The 22,089-nt window shown below is 35.6% G+C and overlaps 2 protein-coding genes and 1 long non-coding RNA gene across 6 annotated transcripts; 2 read left to right on the plus strand and 1 right to left on the minus strand.

Annotated features, from left to right (window-relative positions):
* The first annotated feature begins 1,904 nt into the window (after positions 1–1,904).
* On the plus strand, positions 1,905–3,920 carry LOC149679552 (uncharacterized). Of its 4 annotated transcripts, none has more exons than XM_089835329.1 (7): positions 1,905–2,215; positions 2,255–2,769; positions 2,858–2,914; positions 2,998–3,091; positions 3,184–3,238; positions 3,364–3,457; positions 3,609–3,920. In XM_089835329.1, the coding sequence occupies exons 1-7, from the start codon at positions 2,145–2,147 to the stop codon at positions 3,818–3,820; spliced, it is 1,098 nt and encodes a 365-aa protein (XP_089691455.1). In that variant the 5' UTR covers positions 1,905–2,144; the 3' UTR covers positions 3,821–3,920. The 4 variants fall into 4 exon arrangements, with proteins under 4 accessions (XP_089691455.1, XP_089691456.1, XP_089691457.1 ...); XM_089835330.1 differs by having other exon boundaries at positions 3,004–3,091; XM_089835331.1 differs by having other exon boundaries at positions 2,288–2,769.
* A 6,230-nt stretch (positions 3,921–10,150) lies between these two features.
* Positions 10,151–21,573, minus strand: LOC149679553 (sodium- and chloride-dependent GABA transporter 1-like). Its single transcript, XM_089835333.1, has 12 exons — positions 21,028–21,573; positions 20,184–20,394; positions 19,461–19,593; positions 19,262–19,396; positions 17,874–17,977; positions 17,678–17,802; positions 14,968–15,080; positions 14,691–14,822; positions 13,718–13,820; positions 13,561–13,661; positions 12,179–12,349; positions 10,151–10,889 (listed from the first exon to the last, which is right to left on the minus strand). The coding sequence occupies exons 2-12, from the start codon at positions 20,375–20,377 to the stop codon at positions 10,773–10,775; spliced, it is 1,428 nt and encodes a 475-aa protein (XP_089691459.1). The 5' UTR covers positions 20,378–20,394; positions 21,028–21,573; the 3' UTR covers positions 10,151–10,772.
* On the plus strand, positions 14,021–15,139 carry LOC149679554 (uncharacterized). The gene is made up of 3 exons (XR_016365825.1): positions 14,021–14,050; positions 14,118–14,182; positions 14,261–15,139. It is a non-coding gene; the product is annotated as an uncharacterized LOC149679554 (long non-coding RNA).
* Positions 21,574–22,089: the final 516 nt, after the last annotated feature.

A 22,089-nucleotide genomic window follows, 5' to 3' on the forward strand; every position in this document is an offset into this window, starting at 1 on the left:
CTGGCGTGCAAAAGTAAAAAAATTATCAGTGAGGGGGAAAAGTTGTACCATGAAAGCTGGATCTCTAAAGGGACAGGAAAACGCCCGCCTTCCGCTGTATAAACCGAGCCCTCTCTAGCGTAGCATCGGGGGAAGAGACAGGGGCTGTGAATTTGGGAACACTCAAGACCATGCGGTCTTTTGTGATTCTTCATAAACCTATTGACAAAAAAATATAAAAGACCTTGGCCGTACCCGTTTTTACCTCTCCGAGTGACGTATGTCACGGAGAGGTTCTAATTTCGACGTGTCTGTGTGTGTGTCTGTCTGTCTGTCTGTCTGTCTGTCTGTTGTTATTGACTTACACCCCAGGGGACCGCGTTCGCAGTTTGAAAATCGGAGCAAACGTGTTCTCAATTTCCGGAAATTTCGGAAATTGTATTACACTTGCAGGCTATTAATCCATTGCCTGTCTAACACCACCAGCCTCTGGTCTTTGTCCATCCCACATGGACACCAGTCTGTACACACTGGCTTCTAATCACCACCCTCTTATGGTCTTTGTCCATCCCACATGGACACCAGTCTGTACTTACTGGCTTCTAACACCACCATCTTCTGGTCTTTGTTTTTGTCCATCCCACATGGACACCAGTCTGTACACACTGGCTTCAACTCCATCATCATCCTTAAGGTTAAGACATACGCGGCGATCGGCCAGGGTTACGAGAAACGTCCGGCCTCCTAATGGTGGGGCTTCCACCAAAGGTTCACGCAATTGCGCTGTTCTTATTGTCCATCCCACATGGACACCAGTCTGTACACCTGGCTTCTACACCACTATCTTCTGGTCTTAGTTTTTGTCCATCCCACATGGACGCCAGTCTGTACACCTGGCTTCTACTCCATCATCATCCTTAATGTTAAGACATACGCGGCGATCGGCCAGGGTTACGAGAAACGTCCGGCCTCCCTAAGGTGGGGCTTCCACCAAAGGTTCACGCAATTGCGCTGTTCTTATCCATATCTGCGATTCGAAACCCTTATATACTACCTATTTGAGTAAGGGGAAGCAACCGTCGTATGCTTCATTTCAAACGCCAATATTAGTCAAGTCTCTCAAGAATGTTTAATTGTTCTTTTTTAAAACGATGTAACGTTCAATAAGGCGAATAACTAACGAAGAAAATATTAAATATTAATTATATTTATTTTAATATTTAAGATAATCTTGTTTCTCAATTCAAAATTAATACGGAAAGAGTTAAAAAGCAGTCTATGTTTTAGTCTGTGTATGTCCGTCCGTTAGTACATCGCGTTAGCAGTTCGCTTTGTTTTGTGGAAAGAAATCCTACAAAACCTTAAAATTTGGTTTTCTCATAATGTATAATTAATATATGGAAATATTTTTCGTAATTTCGATGCCTTTAGTGGTTTTGTAGCTATAAAGCTCTGTTTCATTTTGATATCCCAAGAATATTTTTTAATATTATTATTTGAAATCGATGTTTATATATTACTTAAGCTATACTACATCTGTTTATAGCATAATCCTTTCTAAAGTGATTTCAAGAAGAACGCCACTATATTGGTCAAATGAACTATCATTTGTCAATAGGCCTAGTGAACCAAATAGTAAACGCTTGGTTTTCGTTTCTGTAATGCAGAGACATTAACGGTTCAGAGCAGCGTTGCCAGATGTACCATAATTATGGTACAGTACCATAATTTCACCTCGAAATTCACAGTGTACCATAATTTCTACTATGTACCATTATGGTACGCAAAAACACAATAATTTTGATATTTGATTTTCTAAGATACTCGAACTTATCCTGCATTTCAAATCACTTTCGTACAATTTAATCAGGGTTTAATTTGTCTAATACTAATGGAACTAGCCTTTAATGGGAAGAGATGCCAAACTAACTGCTATATGAAAGTAGCACTGATCATTTGTACAGACATGGCCAACTTATCAGATTACAGGTAATCTAAGTTGGCCATGCCCGAGTTTAGCGGCCTTTTTTTGCCCGCCTAAGCTAAGCCTTGGTTTGTCTATATAAATTTGGATGATTTTCAATTCTCGCACGGATTATAAATAATATTAAGTGTCAGGCGATTAGGCCGTGAGAATTTGAATCGTGTCGATACTACTATAACAGATGTTTCTAACGTTTGCCAAACACCGTGGTCCCTTAATAGTAAGAGTTCACCAGCGAATGCGATCAATCAGGTATGATATCCGACAATTTTGAAAGTTTCTTCTTCAAAGTTCCACTGTGAACTCAACACATGTTCCTCAAAGTTCCACTGTGAACTCAACACATGTTCCTCAAAGTTCCACTGTGAACTCAACACATGTTCCTCAAAGTTCCACTGTAAACTCGAGCTGTGTTCCTCAACATAACACATTGAATTTCAGCTATGTTCCTCAACATAACACAGCGAATTCCAGCTATGTTCCTCAACATAACACAGCGAATTCGAGCTATGTTCCTCAACATAACACAGTGAATTCGAGCTATGTTCCTCAACATAACACACTGAATTGGACCTATGTTCCTCAACATTACACTGTAAATTCGAGCTATGTTCCTCAACATTACACTGTAAATTCGAGCTATGTTCCTCAACATTACACTGTACACTCGAGCTATGTTCCTCAACATAACACAGTGAATTCGACCTATGTTCCTCAACATTCCACATTGAATGTAAATGATGTTCCCCAACATTCCACATTGAATGTAAATAGAGAATCTGCGAGCAGTCGTGAAAGGAAGAGGAGTAAGTATAATTTTTTATATTTATCAATTCCTGATATTAGCTAGGACATCAGTTATTTAATTTTTTAATTGCTAATTTGATTCTTAAGAGGCTCAATTATATGATAGTTTGACGAGAAAAAAATTCGAAACTAATTCTGGAGAAGGTGAAAAAATTAATACATCCAATGATTAATTTTTAAAATTAAATAAATAAAGTTTAATTTTCATTCAACATTAAAAATTAAAGTTTTAGAAATGGATACTATTTATATTTACACTGACGGCGCGTGTAAAGACAATAAGGCTGGTATTGGTGTTTATTTTGAAGAAAATCATTTGTTGTAGGTTATGTTAACTTATGTTAAATGCTTCTTAATTAGCAATTGAATTAAATTACACATTTTTTATTTATTTATTTATTTATTTTTTTCAGAAATTTAAGTGAAAGAATACCAGGGCGACAAACTAGTATGAGAGCTGAAATTATCGTTAGTATAGCATTGTTAAACCCTAATTAATTAATTAATTATCTTCATTAGTTTAAAGTTTTCTCTGGGTTTTCTTTTTTATCCAATTATTTTGGTTTTTTAATTAATTTATTTATTAAATACAGGCGGTTGTTAGAGCCTTAGAGCAGGTGAAAACATTTCCCGAAATAATGAACAAGCGAATAGTTTTACACACGGATAGTTTAACTGTTATTCAAAGTAAATAATCTTAAACCAATTTATTTATTTATTTATATATTTTAATTATTTTAATCATTTTAATCATTTTAATGTTTTAATTACTTGGTTTTTATTTTTTTCCCGAAAATAAAATTTCTTTTATTTTATTTTAACATTGAATTTCCTTCAGGCGTTGAAAGAAATATTAAAATGTGGAAAAACATTGGTTGGAGGAATAGTAACCAAAAGGAGGTAGCTGAACGCGACGCTTACGAAATTCTAGAGGTTGTTATACAGGGATTGAATATACAATGGGTTCATGTCAATTCCCATTGTGGGATTTTAGGCAATGAGTTAGCTGATAGGCTAGCCAGTGCCGCTCTTTCTTTGCCAGATATTTGAATTTCACATTTTTTTGTATTGTCTTTTTATTTTTAAGCCATTTTTTTATTCCTAATTTTGTTCAGAAATAAAACAAAATCATTTTCAAGTTGTCAAAAATACTTATTTCTATTGATTTTCGTCAATAATAATTACTTTACACGCCAACAATAGCTCCGCCTTCGTTTAAATCGGCGTGGAAACGGAGAAAGCTATTTATTCCTAGTATAATGTGTTTATTCCTTGTCCGACTATTCGCACGGCTGGTGGCCAAAATGGGCATTAGCGAAGTTTTACATGTCGTTTAAGGAACGAAGGTGCGCGAGTTAAATTCTCCGATCATGATTTAAGCCCATATTTTACAAGTAAGTAATAATATTTAAGTTATATTCAATATTATTTCGAATAAACGTGGTTCCTATTTTACTGATTAACAAAATTTGGCGGGTAAATGAGCCTGGCGGCAAAGTTGCGTATGAAAACCGTTGCCCGAGTCATGGCCAACTTAGATTACCGGTGGTAGAAGACCTGCCAGCTTTACCCGAGCCCCATGTTAAAAAACGACGAGCAAAATCGGTCCTAGTTCCGACATTCGCCGTTAGGTGCGCTACCAACCCAGTTTTCCTCATAATGCTTTTTCTATGGGAAAAAAATTCGGAAGTGGACTCGGTTTAAGAGCATTTTTAATATATTTACCGATTTTTTTCGTGGCCGAATTTTAAATGAGAAGTCAAGTAAGTTTTAATTTATATTTTGAGACCAATTTCATAATATTCCGTCCGTTATTTGACGAGTAATCAACATTCAAAGTTGGGGTTGTTTTTAAGGCGGAGAAACGCGCCGTTTAGAGTCAAGCCTCGGTCTTGAAGGAAGTTTACATTAAAATTTAATGTCGCAGTTGGACGAAGGCTTAGGTTTTCCGAGAAATTTAATTTCTCCGCCTTAAAAACAACCCCAACTTTGAATGTTGATTACTCGTCAAATAACGGACAGAATATTATGAAATTGGTCTCAAAATATAAATTAAACTTACTTGACTTCTCATTTAAAATTCGGCCACGAAAAAAATCGGTAAATATATTAAAAATGCTCTTAAACCGAGTCCACTTCCGAATTTTTTTTCCATAGAAAAAGCATTATGAGGAAAACTGGGTTGGTAGCGCACCTAACGGCGAAAGTCGGAACTAGGGCCGATTTTGCTAGTCGTTTTTTAACATGGGGCTAGGGTAAAGCTGGCAGGCCTTCTACCACCGGTAATCTAAGTTGGCCATGGTACAGAAAAATAATTTCTTAGCTCGGCCTTACAAATGGTTCTAGTATTCAATGTTCAATGAAAGATCATTAGGATACTCTCATCGTGACATAAAGAAAAGATTTAGGTTGAGGATATTACAAACAAGGAAACATTTTTATACACCATTTCGATGAATATAAGCAAAGAGAATATACCAAGATGAGCAAAAAGTTTAGCCTTTCACAAGGCTTTTGAATACGGTTTTGGAGTAACTAGATCCGGTTTTTGTTGATTGGCTAAGCAGCGACGCCTTTTAATTGGTTATAATATGTCGGCTGCTTAATTTTGGTGGTGGTAAAGGGCTGATCTCTGGGTTGGCCGTTAACGTGCAAAAGGTAATTTCTAAGCAGACAACACGGTCACGTGAACAACCAGAACTAGTTTCTCCAAATTCAGAGCCTATCCCTATTTACAAAGTTTCTGCTCCTCTTGGTATATTCTCTTTGTTATAAGAGAGAAAGGCACGAGGCTGAAACTCTGCCTTCCATCTGCGCTGTGGGTGTTTTTGATCTGGAGATTGAGCACTGAGCAGTGCTAGGTACCGTTTTGAAAGGGGGCTGACATTGATTTTGGTCTTTCCTAGCCCCTATCTGCATGTGCTCACTAAGCAGATCAACTCCCCTGTTGATCCTCTCTAACACAAAATGGCGACCGACGATCAGAAATATTACACCATGGTGGCTGAATACATTTTCTTGTCTATGCTCCTTAGTTTTTTAATAAGCAGACGACAAATTCCTTACCCCTTTCCCCCACTGAAATAACTCTATAGAGACATACATATGGGTCAGTCTGGGAAATAAGGATATTTTTTAAACTAGTCCTTGGGACCAGTGACCCCCACCGTCCGAAATAATAAACTGGTCTCCGGAGTGGTCCCAGCCTTTGTTCTCTTATAGATTTGTAATTAATAAACTTGTCCCGAGGACCAGTAACCCCCACTTCTTGAAATAAAAAACTAGTCCAAGCAATTAATAAACTGGTTTTGGACCAGAGTAAGTGTGCTATTTCCCAGACTGATGTGGGTTACTGGGTTGATGCCTTATTGCCCCCAAACCTACAGCGCCGGCGCTAAAACTCGGGATGGAGGACAAAGTTTTACCCCCGTGTCTTTCCCTCTTACTTACATCGAAGTTGTCTATTCATTGAGTCCATCTAATCTACATTGATGAAGATCTTAATATGTGCAATGATATTGATAATTCAAGTATAAAAATTAATAGAAAAATCTTGTAGTTTTACCCTTTCCTCTGCGCCGTGGTGAAATAATCCTTCGGCATCCTTAAAATGCTGTGTTACAACCACATATGATATGCCACTATCTCTAACCACAATTATTGTAAAAGAAAATGGATTTTAAACAGAAACATCGCGGCGCATTACGTTTTTTTATGTGAGGGTAGAAGGTTCTCGACAATGAATAACGACTTGTTGGACTGTACGACTATTACAAGCATGATCCTGACAAAACTCGTATGCTTATTAAGTAGAGGTATTGTACTAAACGTCGTCTCACGTGTCTGGTTGTGATGCTCGGTTACCTGATGCTGTGTCCGTTCGTTTTGTGCCGTATTCGTAGTTGTAAAATGTTGCCAGCTGCCTTTTCAAAAACCGGCTAGTTTTCAAAACGAAAATGTGTTAAAAAATAGAATGTAGTACATAATCCCCCCATTAGAGTCAAAAATTACATATTTTCCTTGCATAAGAGACAAAATCCCCTGAATAGATGTAGAGGACAATATCCCCTGAATAGATGTAGAGGACAATATTCCCTGAATAGATGTACAGGACAATATCCCCTGAATAGATGTAGAGGAAATATCCCCTGAATAGATGTAGAGGACAATATCCCCTGAATTGATGTAGAGGACAATATCCCCTGAATTGATGTAGAGGACAATATCCCCTGAATAGATGTAGAGGACAATATCCCCTGAATAGATGTAGAGGACAAAATATCCCCTGAATAGACGTAGAGGACAAAATATCCCCTGAATAGACGTAGAGGACAAAATATCCCCTGAATAGACGTAGAGGACAATATCCCCTGAATAGATGTAGAGGACAATATTCCCTGAATAGATGTACAGGACAATATCCCCTGAATAGATGTAGAGGAAATATCCCCTGAATAGATGTAGAGGACAATATCCCCTGAATTGATGTAGAGGACAATATCCCCTGAATTGATGTAGAGGACAATATCCCCTGAATTGATGAAGAGGACAATATCCCCTGAATAGATGTAGAGGACAATATCCCCTGAATAGGTGTAGAGGACAATATCCCCTGAATAGGTGTAGAGGACAATTTCCCCTGAATAGGTGTAGAGGACAATATCCCCTGAATTGATGTAGAGGACAATATCCCCTGAATAGATGTAGAGGACAATATCCCCTGAATAGGTGTAGAGGACAATATCCCCTGAATAGGTGTAGAGGACAATATCCCCTGAATAGGTGTAGAGGACAATATCCCCTGAATAGGTGTAGAGGACAATATCCCCTGAATAGGTGTAGAGGACAATATCCCCTGAATAGGTGTAGAGGACAAAATACCCCCAGCCACAGGACAAATTCCCCCAAAATGTGTTTTCGACAAAATACCCCAAAGCACGCTTTAAAACGATATGAAGGTTTATAAGCAATGAAAATATTAATACATGTTTTATAGTAGAATAACAAGCAGTTCTGTATTGCACTAATGACTCGAAAATTCTTAAAGGTGATAAGAATTTAATGAAACGAAATAAAACTATACCTAACCTAAACTAACACGAATAAAATAAAATTATTGCCAAACTGAACCAAGGAACATGTTTTATAATAGATTAACAAGCACTCCCCTATTTCACCAATGACACGAAAATTCATAAAGGTCATATTTTTAGTTAATTTTTATTTCATTATACAATCTAATTCAACGAGCAAAAATACAATCTTGGTGTTAAACATTTTTTTTTACAAAATCGTAGCTAAATTAACCGCTACAACATTCTAAAAATTCTTTAAATTAACAAACTATTTCACTCCTCATTTCCAAAATGATTTATAGAGATTTTTAAAAACAAAATTTGAGCAAATATTTACACGAATTTCGGTTTTTTTCTTTATTTGGTTGGTTATAAGTATAGTTTAATAATATGATGTTTTTTCGATATCCCTATGATTTTGGAATGTAAATAAACGGGATTCTAGAAAAAAAAACTTTAGATTTATCGGAGATATAAACTCAAATAGATAAAATTTTAAAAAGCCTTGGTTATGTTATAATATTATGAGTAATTGTATGATATTATCTGGGGCATATTTTGATAAAAAAATGCGTATATTGTTTTGGCGGGTTTTTTGTTTTTTCTCCAAGGGGCCTGAAACACCAAAATTTTTGAAGTTTTCGACTCATTATTTACAAACCACAATATAATTTTTCACTAATTCTTTTAAATTTAACACGTCTAACTTTTTTCGTATTTAAACTTCAACTTTCAACAATTTTTATATTTACAACATTTTTTTTATCTAATGACTAATCTCATTGGCTAATCTAAAGTATTTATTTTTAATTTTAAACTTAAAGGGTTAGAGTCTATATTTTAAAGTGTGAATTTAAATAAATTTTCCGTCGGTCTCTTACTTAGAACCATATTATCCTAGTGACGTCATTATTTTTCTGGAGGTTTTTCTGTTCGTACCACTCTATTGTTAAAGATACTAACCAAACTCAGCACACTTAATAAACCTTTTCATGGCTCACAGGGACTGGCAGCACTTTTAGTTTATATGATAATTATTATTTCTAGTCTGTCTATGGGCTGTACAGTACAGCCCATAGACAAACCGGTCAAGGCCCAACGAGCAGACTACAGCCACTCTTCGTACTTTTTATTGGCTATCAAACCTCGTAAATATGGACAAGTTAATCGCCAAATTTCATATTTAATGGGATCCAATGGAGAAGATTGTTTATAGAGCTAAGATCTCAAGCTGACGTCATTCAGAGGACTAAAAAATTTTATTTCTGTAGTTCTATGGTTTGTATGCAATTACTATTGTCAAAAGATTAAATCGTTTTTAAAGTCAATGTTTCATGGTTTGCTCCAAAATTTTCCTTGAAAAACATGTTATTTTAAATGGAACTTTTCACGAAAAACATGTTTATTTTAAATCATAATTTTGACGAAAAATATGTTATTTTAAAGGGTAATTTTGACGAAAACCATTCACTTAGAGAGACTTAAGATTATATTTGAGATATCGTATAGTTTAAAGTATTTTTGAGGTTCAGAAGAAATAGTGTCGTGTCTCTAGCCCTTGAAGCTTAGTTTGATATTTACTACATTAAATCGGACAAAGAAATTAATTATTAATTTCAAATTTAAAAATTAATGATATATTTGAAAGCAAAAAGTTTGCAAAAACCAAACTGTAAATATTAAATTTAATAAAGTAGTAATAATAACTTTTTAAGAAATAATTAGAATGATAGTTTTTGTGAATGATAGGTCATGTATATTATATGGTCTTTATGTAATATACAATCGATTTTTATTTAATTAAAAAAATGTATTCACAAAAAATGTGAAACAAAAAATAGTTCACGTTCTTAAGAGTTTAAATGTTACATATTAAGGTTAAAACTTAAAATAATAAATACTTATTATTTTAAAATTAAAATACTTAAGTTTAATCTAAGGATTTATTTACTGGAGCTTTAAATTTTATTATTATGGGTAAACATCAAAAAATTAATATTTATTATTTAAATATTATTAAACAATAAATAAATATTATTTAAATATTATTAAACAATAAATAATTATTATTTAAATGTTATTCAATATAAATAAATATTATTTAAATGTTATTAAACAATAAATAAGTATTATTTAAAGGTTATTAAACAATAAATAAATATTATTTAAAGGTTATTAAACAATAAATAAATATTATTCAAAGGTTATTAAACAATAAATAAGTATTATTTAAAGGTTATTAAACAATAAATAAATATCATTTAAAGGTTATTAAACAATAAATAAATATTATTTAAATGTTATTAAGCAATACATAAATATTATTTAAATGTTATTAAACAATAAATAGTTATTATTTAAATGTTATTAAACAATAAATAATTATTATTTTAAAATACATCCTAACACAGTGGAGACGGGGATATAAATTTCCCAGTATCACCTCCATAATTATAGTGAACTCAGGAAAAAATCAGTCTGATTTAAGGAACTATTAATATTAAGTTTCACTGTTGTAAGACTAAAATTTGCATTAGATTTTAACATTTGAGATCAGAATTGAACGTGTGTATATTATTGGTAATGATAAACTCCTTAAATTTTAATTCGTTGCCTCAATTAAAATAATCCCTCTTTTCCAAGTTCTGTTTTTAATCCAAAATTTTATCATCCTAAATTTCAAATATTCGAAATATGGCACTAAGTCAATGATCTTTTATTATTTTAAAAATATATATTTATAGGTATCACTTTTATTTTTGAAATATAAGCCTAATGTATTTTATATATTCACGTGATCATGAATTTCTATGAATCACAGATAAAAACAATATATCTTCATTCGAACTTAAGATTAATCAACGAATGAATGGTTTGGGTGCTAAGCCTTTGTCAGTTTAAAAAAAAACGTATTAATTTTATCAGTCTCAGGGGTTGTACGTATCCATTGTACTCAGATTAACTGATTTGCAGTCTTCCGGAGATAAACTCCTGTCTTCGGAGTTAACTGGACTCGCCACTGATGTGAAGCCACGAGATAGTCGCTGTTTTAAATATAATTAATATTTTTTAAGAAAATTCTAGAGTATGGTATCTACAGGGATAGAATTAATTTTAGAAGTAGGAATGGAGAACAGAGTAATGTGGGCGTGAGTCAAAGTCCCGAACCCCCTTACACGGGCCGGGGGGGGTTTATGAAAGAAGAGGCGTGTCATAGCGACAGAGGTAAAAAGGAACTACATGTTTTTGGCCGTCCACAGCAGCAACGTCATGAAAACGTAGTTTTAGTGAGCCAATAAGATAATTTAAAGTTTTCGTTACTTGTTGGAGGGAGGGGCTCTGTACTAGGCTATGAGTCGGACAGAAGTGAATACTAACGGTTCTCCATTCCTACTTCTAAAATTAAATCTATCCCTGGTTTCTAAGTAGTAAGTGGAGTGCATCGATCTTTATCACGCGAAGATGGAAAACGAGACTTAATTCCCTTTAAAACTGTGCGCAGTAACATGCGCAGCGAGTAGCGTTCCGAAGTCGTATAGTGTGGTATTAGAGATGTGAGTCAGTACTTTACCGTCCATAAATTTAATTCATTTACCAAATACCACCGTAATTATATATTTATATGATACTGTGTAAAAACACGGTATCATATAAATATATAATTAAATACCAAACAGTTCTCAAATTTTGTCGTAAACTTTTTGAATGAAACAAAGTGTACTAGACCGAAGAGAAAATACCAATAGGAGCAGAAACTTTTTAAATAGGGACCGGCTTTGAATTTGTAGAAACTAGTTCCGGTTGTTCACGTGACAGTGTTGTTTGCTTAAAAATTACCTTATGTATGTCAACGGTCAACCCAGAGATCAACCCTTTGCCACCACCAAAATTAAGCAGCCCGCAGCCGACATAATTTAAAAAAAAATTGGCGTCACTGCTTAGCCAATCAACAAAAACAGGATCTAGTTACTCCGAAACCGTGGCCGGGCTTTTCAAAAGCCTTGTGAAAGGCTAAACTTTCCGCTCCTCTTGGTATATTCTCTTTGACATAACTAAGCGTTACAATAACGTTGGTGCTTGGTGATGATAAATTTCGTTGTTCAAACGAGGTAAGTCTAATTCGGTTTGCCCGTGTACTCGCGATAGTATCCATCCGCGACTTTTCCGTTACCATACCGCGGAGGGCGCTAAATACTCTTTTTCGTTAGCTCAGAGGCATCGTGAATCACACGTCACCCACGCTTTCCTTGCTACTTCAAATATTTTTATTTCTATTTGTCTTTTTCCCCACCTTCGCCCAAAAACTTCGCCCAAATTGATTAACTTTATTTACCTCCATTAGGGTACCAGGTGTAACAGATAGATAGTAAATGGCGTAGCATGGAATCCACGCGATGGAAGCCATGCTCATGCCCCATCCCATGAACTCTCCCCACCATGGGTAAACGTAGTTATCGGCATACGTCAGTGGTTCATACCTGATAACCGAGAATAAGAATATGCTCTGGAAGAGACATTAAAAGATAATTAACTTGGTTATGTATCATTAAATTCTGATTTTCTAGAAAAAGGGAAATGATCACACTAGATTTTGTTATTGAATATAGAGATAAAATAATGAATACTTCAAAATGTTAAGAAAGAAATGCGCAATTTATGTAACTTAATGGAGTCTAGGAATAGAAGCCAAAATGTATGCACTCTAGTAATTTTCTAAAATTCCTCATGATTACTATTGTGGGCTAGATAAGCTACCTGGTGCTGCCAGAGTGTTTCAAAGTTCTGGAGACCGCAAGCAAGTTTCTGTCTGTGTAGACACTAAACACACAGTCTTTGGGTCTACCCATATGAAGTAGCTGATAATAACTACCAGAAGTGAGATGAGACTAGAAGTGAAGGGCTCTAGCATTGGTAGTAGATCCTGGCACTAGTGAACAAATTTGAGGTTTTTATGCCGCTTCCCACGCGCCTACACTACTGAGAAAAAAATTGGTCGAGTTCCAAAAACATTTCCTATCCCCTTCCCCTCAACCTAAAGCGGCCGAACACGGACGCGGGTGCTTGAATCTAGTTCGGCCGTCTACCACCGCGAGCGTCTCACGTTTTGGAGGGAAAATTCAGAAACCGCTACCAGAGGGCCAACCGTTCTTGTGTTATCAAAAATATTCACTTTCGCCGAGTGAAGAATTTGGTTAGCTCAGTACTTCTGGTCTCATCTCACTTCTGTAACTACGTAATTAAATAAAACGATGCTAACTTATTGATTGTTCATAAAGCTAAATTGTTACGGGTATTTCTTAGCAGGCTTAATAATTAGGGGTTCGCTGGCCCAACCTTGAGAAATTCAACCAAGCCACTTCTGATCAACATTTTATCTGTTTTTAATTTTACTGATATCTACAAGCATGAAGTTTGGTCAAATTACGAAACAAATTGTGAATGTGCAAAAAGAACAAATATAGGCCTACAGACAAAACATTTTCATTTCTCAACTACAAAACCCGCATAGAAATGAATGTTGGAGATATGGGTGCACAACGATTCTTATTAACTGTGTATATTCTTGATACCATAGATACAGTTCTAATTTGATATATTCATTATTTCGATGCACTTTATAATTAAGTGGAAAAATTCTAGTGCCAACCATTCCATTGACATTAATTGTCAGAAAAAAATAGTATAAAAACAGTTTTGAAATGAATTATAACTCACAATAATGACTACTGGTGCCCCGCAGACCCAACAGAAGAAGAAGAAGAAATTTGGTTTGAATCCAATCATGTCTTTAATGTTGTCGTATATCCTACGGGCCCCTGTTGATAACAAAAATTTTGAAATATAAAATTCGTATAATTAATGAGAATCTTACCATAAACGTAGCACAATCCAATAATCTCGAAGAAAACAACAGTCAGCAATGTAACCCCGCTTGCCGCGTAGAAATCCATGATTTGAAACAAGTAAATACCACCCTTAATGAAGAAACGGAAATTATAGAAAGGAACGCCTCTTGGTGTTGCTTTCCGCAATCATTTAAAGTGATGTACAGTTAAACGCGTTATGTAAGGGTGGGGACTATATCAATCTTATTTTCCAGAGCTCTACTGGTCATGCGTGAATTTCGTTGCGTTATGAGTGCATTGGGAATATTACTAGCATTTCCGTTGTATCTGTCCGCCTAGGGGTTCCACGATTACGAATGGTAACACTACTTTAAATATAGTTCTAGACACGCTCCTACATAACGGATTGTACATCTCTTTAACCAGGAATAGATTTCTTCTACTTGGAGTCTTTGAGAGGCCATAGACCCCATATTAATATCTGATTGAAGGTAAAGGGAAGGGCTTATAATTTGGTTTAACCGCTCACTCCTCCTACCAAGAATTTCATTGGCTATTCACATATATAGGACAAACCGTCGACCCTAAGTCTACTCGTTCACACGAAACATAGATAAATTGTTTACATTTGGGTTCAACGCTCATAGGTCACTAGCTACGACAGTATATCATGTGGTTTTCTAAGTTAAATGCATTATGAATGACGCCTGGAGTGAAGGTTTTTACATCTCCTCCCCTTTAGTTCAAGCAAAAAGACCCCAAAAATGGGTCGTGAATTTCGTGAAAGATTGCAAGTAGAAGTTTATGTATTACTGCTTTAACGGATAGTAAGGTATTCATCGATCAATAAATTTTGGATTTCACATTAAGAAGTTATGTGAAAAATAAATCGTATGTCCATTTTGTGGACAGTAAAAGAATTCCATTCATTTAAACTATAATGTTAATTACCGTGTCTTGTAATGTAACCCATTTGTGAGTAATAGATTTATGTCTTACCTGTGTTACCATAGGAATTCCCAGCAGAAACTGGATGGCTACCACTACAGCAGTGAACTTTTTACGATGAGGACGAAGTACTGAGGCAAATTCATCCACAACACCAGTAATAAATGCTTCAACAGTGCAAAACTGTTCAAATTAAAAAAAAATTGTTAAACCGTGGTTCAACAGCAAAATACTTGAATGTTTGAATGTTTAACTTTACCAATAGGTTTAATTTAAATTAAAAACCCAAGCAGGTTTCCATTTGAATTTTAAAATGTATTTGTTATACCTGACTATCAATGCCCAATGTAATTAACATTAGGAAGAATAGCACCGCCCACAATGGTGAAATCGGAAGTTGCGTCACGACTTCCGGGTAAGCCAAAAAGGCCAGGCCGGGTCCTATGGAGGAAAAATATCGGAAGAGGAAAACACAAATTTAGTCTTTCGTGAAGTTATTTCATCTAATATATTTTTTTTTCAAAAATTTTAACTTTAAATTTAATTAATTTGATATTTTTTAATTTAATTATAAGATTAAAAAATAGATACGGTGGAAGGCTGACCTAAAGCGTCCCAATTTCGCAGAGTGGTCAATTTAACCTCCGCGCGGCACATTTTCACCTCCCAAATCCTATCAGGAATGGACTTTAGCCGAAGAAGTGGTTTTGTTTTTGTCGGTTGAATTTTTGTGAAAGTCGTGGGCGGAGTTTTATAATTGTACAACAACAATAAAGCTAATTGCCGAAGCTAATAAATACTATTTTCTAACACATTTTCCGACTAATTACTAACGATAAATATTAATAAACATATAAAGCATGCCTTTGAACATGCTAATTTGCTTTCCCCAGTATGCGTACTTCCCTAAAAAGTGGCCTCATTTTGTTTAAACCCCTTTCAGTCAAAATATTTTTAAAACGTTTTATTATATCTTCATGCAACTATAAAGGTTATTCGGATTCTTAAAAGGTTCAACAGGAATTTATAGATAGCAGCACTAAGTGCTGTCTGGAATACATACAGATAATAGCAATAGGAGTCATTGCGTCACCATTTCTCTCATGTTAATTTCAATGCGGTTTTTGTGGGCCGGGCTTGAGAACCTTCTATTCGTCACGCCTCGTAACTCTAACGTCTTTCTAACTGTGATTTTATTGGTTGGTAGCAACACGAGGTCAGGCGTGCGCAGCGAAATTAATTATTCGCGAGATATAATTTGTGTCTTCTCACAAAATCCGCTTAGATACGTTGAGAAAATGGTTACACAATGATTCCTATTAGATGTATGTATTCCGAGTACACATTTAAATAGAAAAATTATGTCCAAATTATGACTTTTTGATGTGCTTCTGGATGCTGCGCATGGGAACGGGTTCTAGTTCATAGAATTTAGAACTTATTGTAGTTTTAGCAACTATTTGTCGAATTCAAAACTCTTTTGATTCAATTTATTGGGCGAAACCGGTTTTAATTAAAATTAATTTTAATTTAAAGATGTAGTAGCATATTAATCTATCATTAATTCGAAGAGAGTATTAAAAAAGCCTATCGTTTATAAATTCCCCATGTTTAAATATCGCAGTTAATGTAAAGGGCGATATCTTGCATAAAATGACTATTATGAAGTCGTTCTGTCTCTAATTAATTTTACCAGTTGCGACCTTTACCGCCATAAGGCGACACTATTATGACGTAATTACCCTCTCAATTTATTTATAATCCTTTCCGAACTCTAACCAATCTATAGACCATTCCATTCATGTCACAAAAAGAAAGCAAACACCACAGGAGCGGGGCCGTCATCGGAGGCTATTTCCTTTGCGCCAAGAGGCAACACCAGACGGAGTCCGCGTTCACTACACGTGGGAGGCTGGCTAACTCTTTGCCCTACCTAGGGAATAGACCATTTCGATATAACTAAGAGGAAAAGACAGGGAGATAAAACTTCGTCTTCCAATTCTGCGCTGCACTCTTTTTGTATCATGAGAGTTGACAGAGACGGCAATGTATCCATTCTATAGGATAAGAGACTAGAACTAAAGAGCTCTAGCATTGGTAATAGATGCTGGCACTAGTGAACAAATTTGAAGATTTTATGCCGCTTCCATTGAGCCTACACTAGAGGGAAAAAATTGGTCGAGTTCCAAAAATATTTACTACCCCCTTCCCCTCAACCGGAACACGGACGCGGGTGCTTGAATCTAGTTCGGCCGTCTACCGCCACGAGCGTCTCACGTTTTGGAGAGAAAATTTAGAAACCGCTACCAGAGGGCCAACCGTTGGTGTCTTATCAAGAATATTCACTTTCGCCAAGTGAAGAATTTGGTTAGCTCAATACTTCTAGTCCCTTATCCTACTTCTGATTCTATGTATATCCCGATACTGAGGGTTGCTTACCCACTTTTGTACGTCGCAAAGGTCTATAGTCTACGATGGCGGCCTAGCTTGTGGTGTTTTCTTCTCTTATGGCATTAATTCAATAGTCTATATTAGTCGAAATTAAAGGCGTATACTCAAAGTCTTATTTAATTTAGGCATATTTCTTCTATATTAATTATTATTGTAAATTACGTTTACAGCTTGCAACAATCAAAACTAAGGAAAATTAAAATTAGCTTCTACGGATGGCTAAGCTTGTTATGCGGAACTATAGTGAAATATGTTTGTTAGTTAAAATGAAGTTAAAATAATTCTAAGTTATAGAAAAACTACAGACTATACAGCACTTATGAAGCCAAAATCGAGGATATACTATAGTACTAAAGACTTAATAACGACTAATATACTTATAATATTTTAATTAAGACAAAAACCAAATAGGTACTGTACAACTACGCAAAATCCCACGGTGTAATTATAACACATAAATATTGTGTCGTCTGCTTATAAAATTTTAAACTTACCGATATGTATGCTTAATATTATAGATTGTATAAAAACTACTTAAATTGAGAAAAAAAAACCCCATGCAAGTAAACCCCATGAATGTTACTCACCAGATTGCGCCACGGTTGATACATCTTTATTCTGAACGTGAGCCATGAATCCTAACACGGAAAAAATGACCAATCCAGCGAAAATACTTGTTCCACTACTGATGAAACACACAATGATTGAATCTCTATGGAAAATGGAAAAATTGTTTCGTGTTAAAAGTTTATACTTAATCAAAATTAAAGCCGCTGTAACTACTTGTAAAAATTATGACGGTATTTGTTGTAACTTCCTAAAGCTATATTGGCCCCAATCCCAACTCCGTACGAAAATAGAACTTGAGTACCAGCCGAAACCCACACCTGAAAGAATTAGAGAGGGGAATATTTAGGCTTAGCTACAGTAAAAGCGAGCGCTGGTAAATTTTCCTTAGCCCAAAGTTACTTGGTTGATGTATACATTATTATAATCCCCCATAGCGAAGAAGGATGGTCAGTTAAAGACCGACTTCCATAGAAAACCGAGCATGCAATGTGGTTCTAGCGAACTGAAGATGCACAACAGAGAATGTCCTTCAGCGGAAATAAAAAATTGGGGAGGAAAAATTTAAAAGGATTTCTGTTGTTCATCATCAGTTTGCTAGAACCACATTACAAGGCTTTCAGTTAGCGAGAACCCTTCCAACTTTTGCCCCAGCGGGGATTCGAAAATCGGCACGGCCGCTTCATTGTTAGTCTCGATGCTCTGTTTTCAGTTCGCTGAAACCCTTCCAACTGTTACCCCAGCTAGGATTCCAAAAAATCAATACGGTCTCGATGCTCGGTTTTCACTTCGCTAGAACTATTTTCGCTGGACGTCGGCCTTTAAAGACTTTGAAAAGCCCTAGAACTAAGATTATTTTTCTAATTGACTTTTCTCTTTAATTATTTGGCCATTCACATAAAAAATTAAACTGGTAACTGGTAGGATTTATTTATGTTTATAAAGTTAAACATGGTTATTATTAGATCCTAAACTGTGAATGGTTTTCAAACCTTAACTATTTTTAATTTTTTTTTTTTGATTGAAAACTATTAGGCGAATGACGAGAGGCTATTAAATCATATTCCCCCTGTACTCCAATTATTATAATTATGTCAGGGGTAGGACATTTAATAGATTACTCGTAATCCTAAGCTTTTTACCACAGTGTGAGGTGCATCATGTAACACTGAACACGAAATTGACTGGTTCTTCGCTGTTCGGTTTAAAGCATTCGTTAAAGGTCAAATTGCGTTTAAAGTAACTTCAGCTACCAAGGTTTGACTTTATCAGATTTGTTAATGTTTTGGGGTGCCACTACTGTCTGTTTGTTTTGATTCTATATACAGAGTGTTTCTGATAGGTTTATCGTAAATTAAAGGGTGTGTTGATGGCGGACATGTCTTACTCTTCGTGTGTTTGTAGTTCCTTGTTTCAGGGGACAATGCTTGGTGGCCCATATCTACGTAACTAAATGAAAAAGAACACATGTTCTTTGACAACTTATACTCAGTTTGACACAAAGAAAACGCCCTTTAAAATATGGCAGACTTATTAGAAACACCCTGTGCATGAAGTTCAAAATGGTGAAACAAACTATTATTTTTGTAAAGATAACTACTCACACGTGGTTCGGCCAATTTCTCCCATTTTGGTGTAATGAACAACTTCAAACCCTCGGACGCACCAGGCAATGTTACCCCTCGAATAAATAAAATTGCCAAAATAATGTATGGAAAAATGGCCGTGAACCATATAATCTGGAAAAAAAATTGAATTAAAATTACCAAAAAATTAATTTATTTTGATATTTGGTATACTTACTTTCCCACTTTGATGAATTCCTCGCCAAATAACCATGTAGACCAAAAACCAGGCTAGCATAAGATACAAGCACAACTCCCACCTAATTACGCCACTAACTTCTAAACCGGTTGAAACGTCCAAAACTCGACGCCTGAGTAAGAAGGTTCATTTCAAAAGAATTAGCAAAAGTTCATAGATAAAAGCCAAAAATATACTTCATTGAAGCTTTCTCGTGCCGTGCAATATGAGAAACCCCCCTCAACCTCAGAATATTGTTGACCCCTTTTCTGCGTACGGTATGATTAACGTCACAACCGTAACACAGAACATGCGTATGTTACAGGATCATAGGGTAACAGATGCTAGTTCTAGTACCAAGGATTAATGTTTGAATCTCTACCATAGAGTTCTATTTTCTATAAAACTTGATCTAAAAAAGGCTCTCCTCTGATTGGTTTGTTTGTGTAGGGGGTTGAGAGAAGGGTCGTTTGTTTCTCATTTTACATTGCGCCTGCAGCTTGCGTATACTTCTTGTTTTAATGTACTTTTGGTATTAGTACATTATAATCAAAACCCTGTAAATGCTCTCAATAATTGTTGGTCTTGTAATAGGGGATAATAGTATCAGCAAGGACTAATACTATACCACGTAAATAGAGGGTACTTAGGTCGTATAGCAAATATCCTTTAGACCCACACTTAATGAGAGTATTATAGGGTTATGTTACAGTGTAAACCTACTCCCAAAATTCTTTGACCGGAGAAACTGAGTTATTATAGGTGACATTTTCATAAGGGCTGTGACAATTTTCGGTATTCCACCAATTACCACATTCCGCCCATGGTAAGTTCTTTTGAAATGATGAGAAAAAATAGAATAAGGTCCAACAAATCAGAATTATGTAATAGATATTGCATAAACCAATCATGGTCATAGACGCGTAGCCAATTCCTGAAACAGAAACAAAAAGATTAATACAATATTGTAGTCCAAGAAAATATGCACGCCTAAACGCAACAAACCCATGTCTTTCCCGGGAATTTAAATCAAAGATTCCTTTATTAGGTAAAACAGGGATAGATTTAATATTAGAAGTAAGAATGGAGAACTGAGTAATGTGGGCGCACGTCAAAGTCCAGGACCCTCTTCCCCGGAACGGGACGGGGGGTATGAAAGAAGAGGCGGGTCATAGCGACAGAGGTAAAAAGGAATTGCGTATTTTTGCCGTCCCCATCAGCAACGTCATCAAAACGTAGTTTAAGTCAGCCAATAAGATAATTTAAACTTTTCGTTACGTGACGGAAGGAGGGGGCTCTAAACTGGGCTATGAGTCGGACTGAAGTAAATACTAACCGTTCTCCATTCCTACTTCTAAAATTAAATCTATCCCTGGTTTAACGAAACATACGTGACAGAACAAACTTAAATTCAAGAAACCTTGCTAAAAATCAATTCATGGCTTTTTGAATCTAGTATATCACGTGTCATCAACAATAGATGACGGGGTCTAGTTTCAATTCTTTTATTCCTTTGGAAAAATGATGGTTTGTTATCGCTTATTAAGAATAACTTAAATTAAATTACCTTTGAGTATCGGTACCAAATTCCATATTCCAATACCACCTGTACTTAGATACTGTCCCAAAGCAACTTCTAGCACAAAAAGTGGTATTCCGCAAAAGAAAATACTTATGACAAACGGGATCAAAAACGCACCTGTAAATACAACGATAAAGTTTTTCACATTAATAACAAGGGATTAACAAAATTTGGATTAGAGAAAAGATAAATTCTCATTCATCCGCTAGGGATTATAGTCTAGCGTTTTGGCGCAATTTTTCGAGGGTGGGTTGTACGAGATAGATTAACGAGCCGTGTCTGTCCCGCGTCTGATAAAAGGACAACCATTTGACAAGCTGCAACGTTTGTATAAGGATGGTGACTTTTACTGACTTGTTTATACGTAAAGAAGAACGAAATAACGCCGATGATGCAATATGGATTAAGCCTTGTAAAACTTTTCCGAAAAGAAAGGTTTAAAAATAGTACGTTAACACACCTCCGCTTTCGATAGTTTTAACACGTTGACTTCAAGGTTAAAGTAAGATTTAAAGTGAAGGGACAAGGTTTTATTTTAAATTATAAAATGTTAGGCTAGTCTCTATACCCGAATAGGGAGAGGCCAAAGAGGCGTGGCTTAGAATTTCTCCTCCCTTTTCTATCAAAATGGCCGTGAACTTGACAGATTGGAAGCCGACAAGTGGGGGAATGGCCCTGATTGGCTAAGCGGGTGTCTGGCATAAAGTAGGGAAGATTTTCACCCCTTTGCTCACTCCCTATATGCTGAAATAATAATTTTTAACAATGGTAATTATTTGTCATGGATAGTACCTTTCACTGGTAAACTAAAGATAACTTATGTGATTACTCGAGATCCAATATTGGAACACATAAACCTTCAAAGATCTCTGTGTAGTATATGAACTATTTGTCCTCAAAAGATTGACAATCGAAGCCAATGAATTTCCCCAAATAGATTGGCCATCGAAGCCAATCAATTTCATTTAATTTTACCTGATCGAGTATTATTTTCTCGAATGGTTTTAATTATTGTTCGATCATTAGGAAATATTCCGTTATTAAGTG

Source organism: Phalangium opilio, unplaced genomic scaffold (genome assembly GCF_054372755.1).
Source record: "Phalangium opilio isolate 3A_F unplaced genomic scaffold, DU_Popi_V2 ptg000041l_1, whole genome shotgun sequence".
Taxonomy (NCBI): Eukaryota; Metazoa; Arthropoda; class Arachnida; order Opiliones; family Phalangiidae; genus Phalangium; species Phalangium opilio.

Bases quoted from the DNA above. Each gene is read 5' to 3' on its own strand.
- LOC149679552 (XM_089835329.1), top strand. From the start codon at position 2,145: ATGTTTCTAACGTTTGCCAAACACCGTGGTCCCTTAATAGTAAGAGTT. The intron at 2,770-2,857 runs GTAAGTATAATT...TTGATTCTTAAG, and splicing joins CAGTCGTGAAAGGAAGAGGA to AGGCTCAATTATATGATAGT. The intron at 3,239-3,363 runs GTTAGTATAGCA...TATTAAATACAG, and splicing joins GTATGAGAGCTGAAATTATC to GCGGTTGTTAGAGCCTTAGA.
- LOC149679553 (XM_089835333.1), bottom strand. From the start codon at position 20,377: ATGACCATGATTGGTTTATGCAATATCTATTACATAATTCTGATTTGT. The intron at 19,397-19,460 runs GTAAGTATACCA...TTTTTTTTCCAG, and splicing joins GAATTCATCAAAGTGGGAAA to ATTATATGGTTCACGGCCAT. The intron at 17,803-17,873 runs GTAGTTACAGCG...CATTTTCCATAG, and splicing joins TACCGTCATAATTTTTACAA to AGATTCAATCATTGTGTGTT.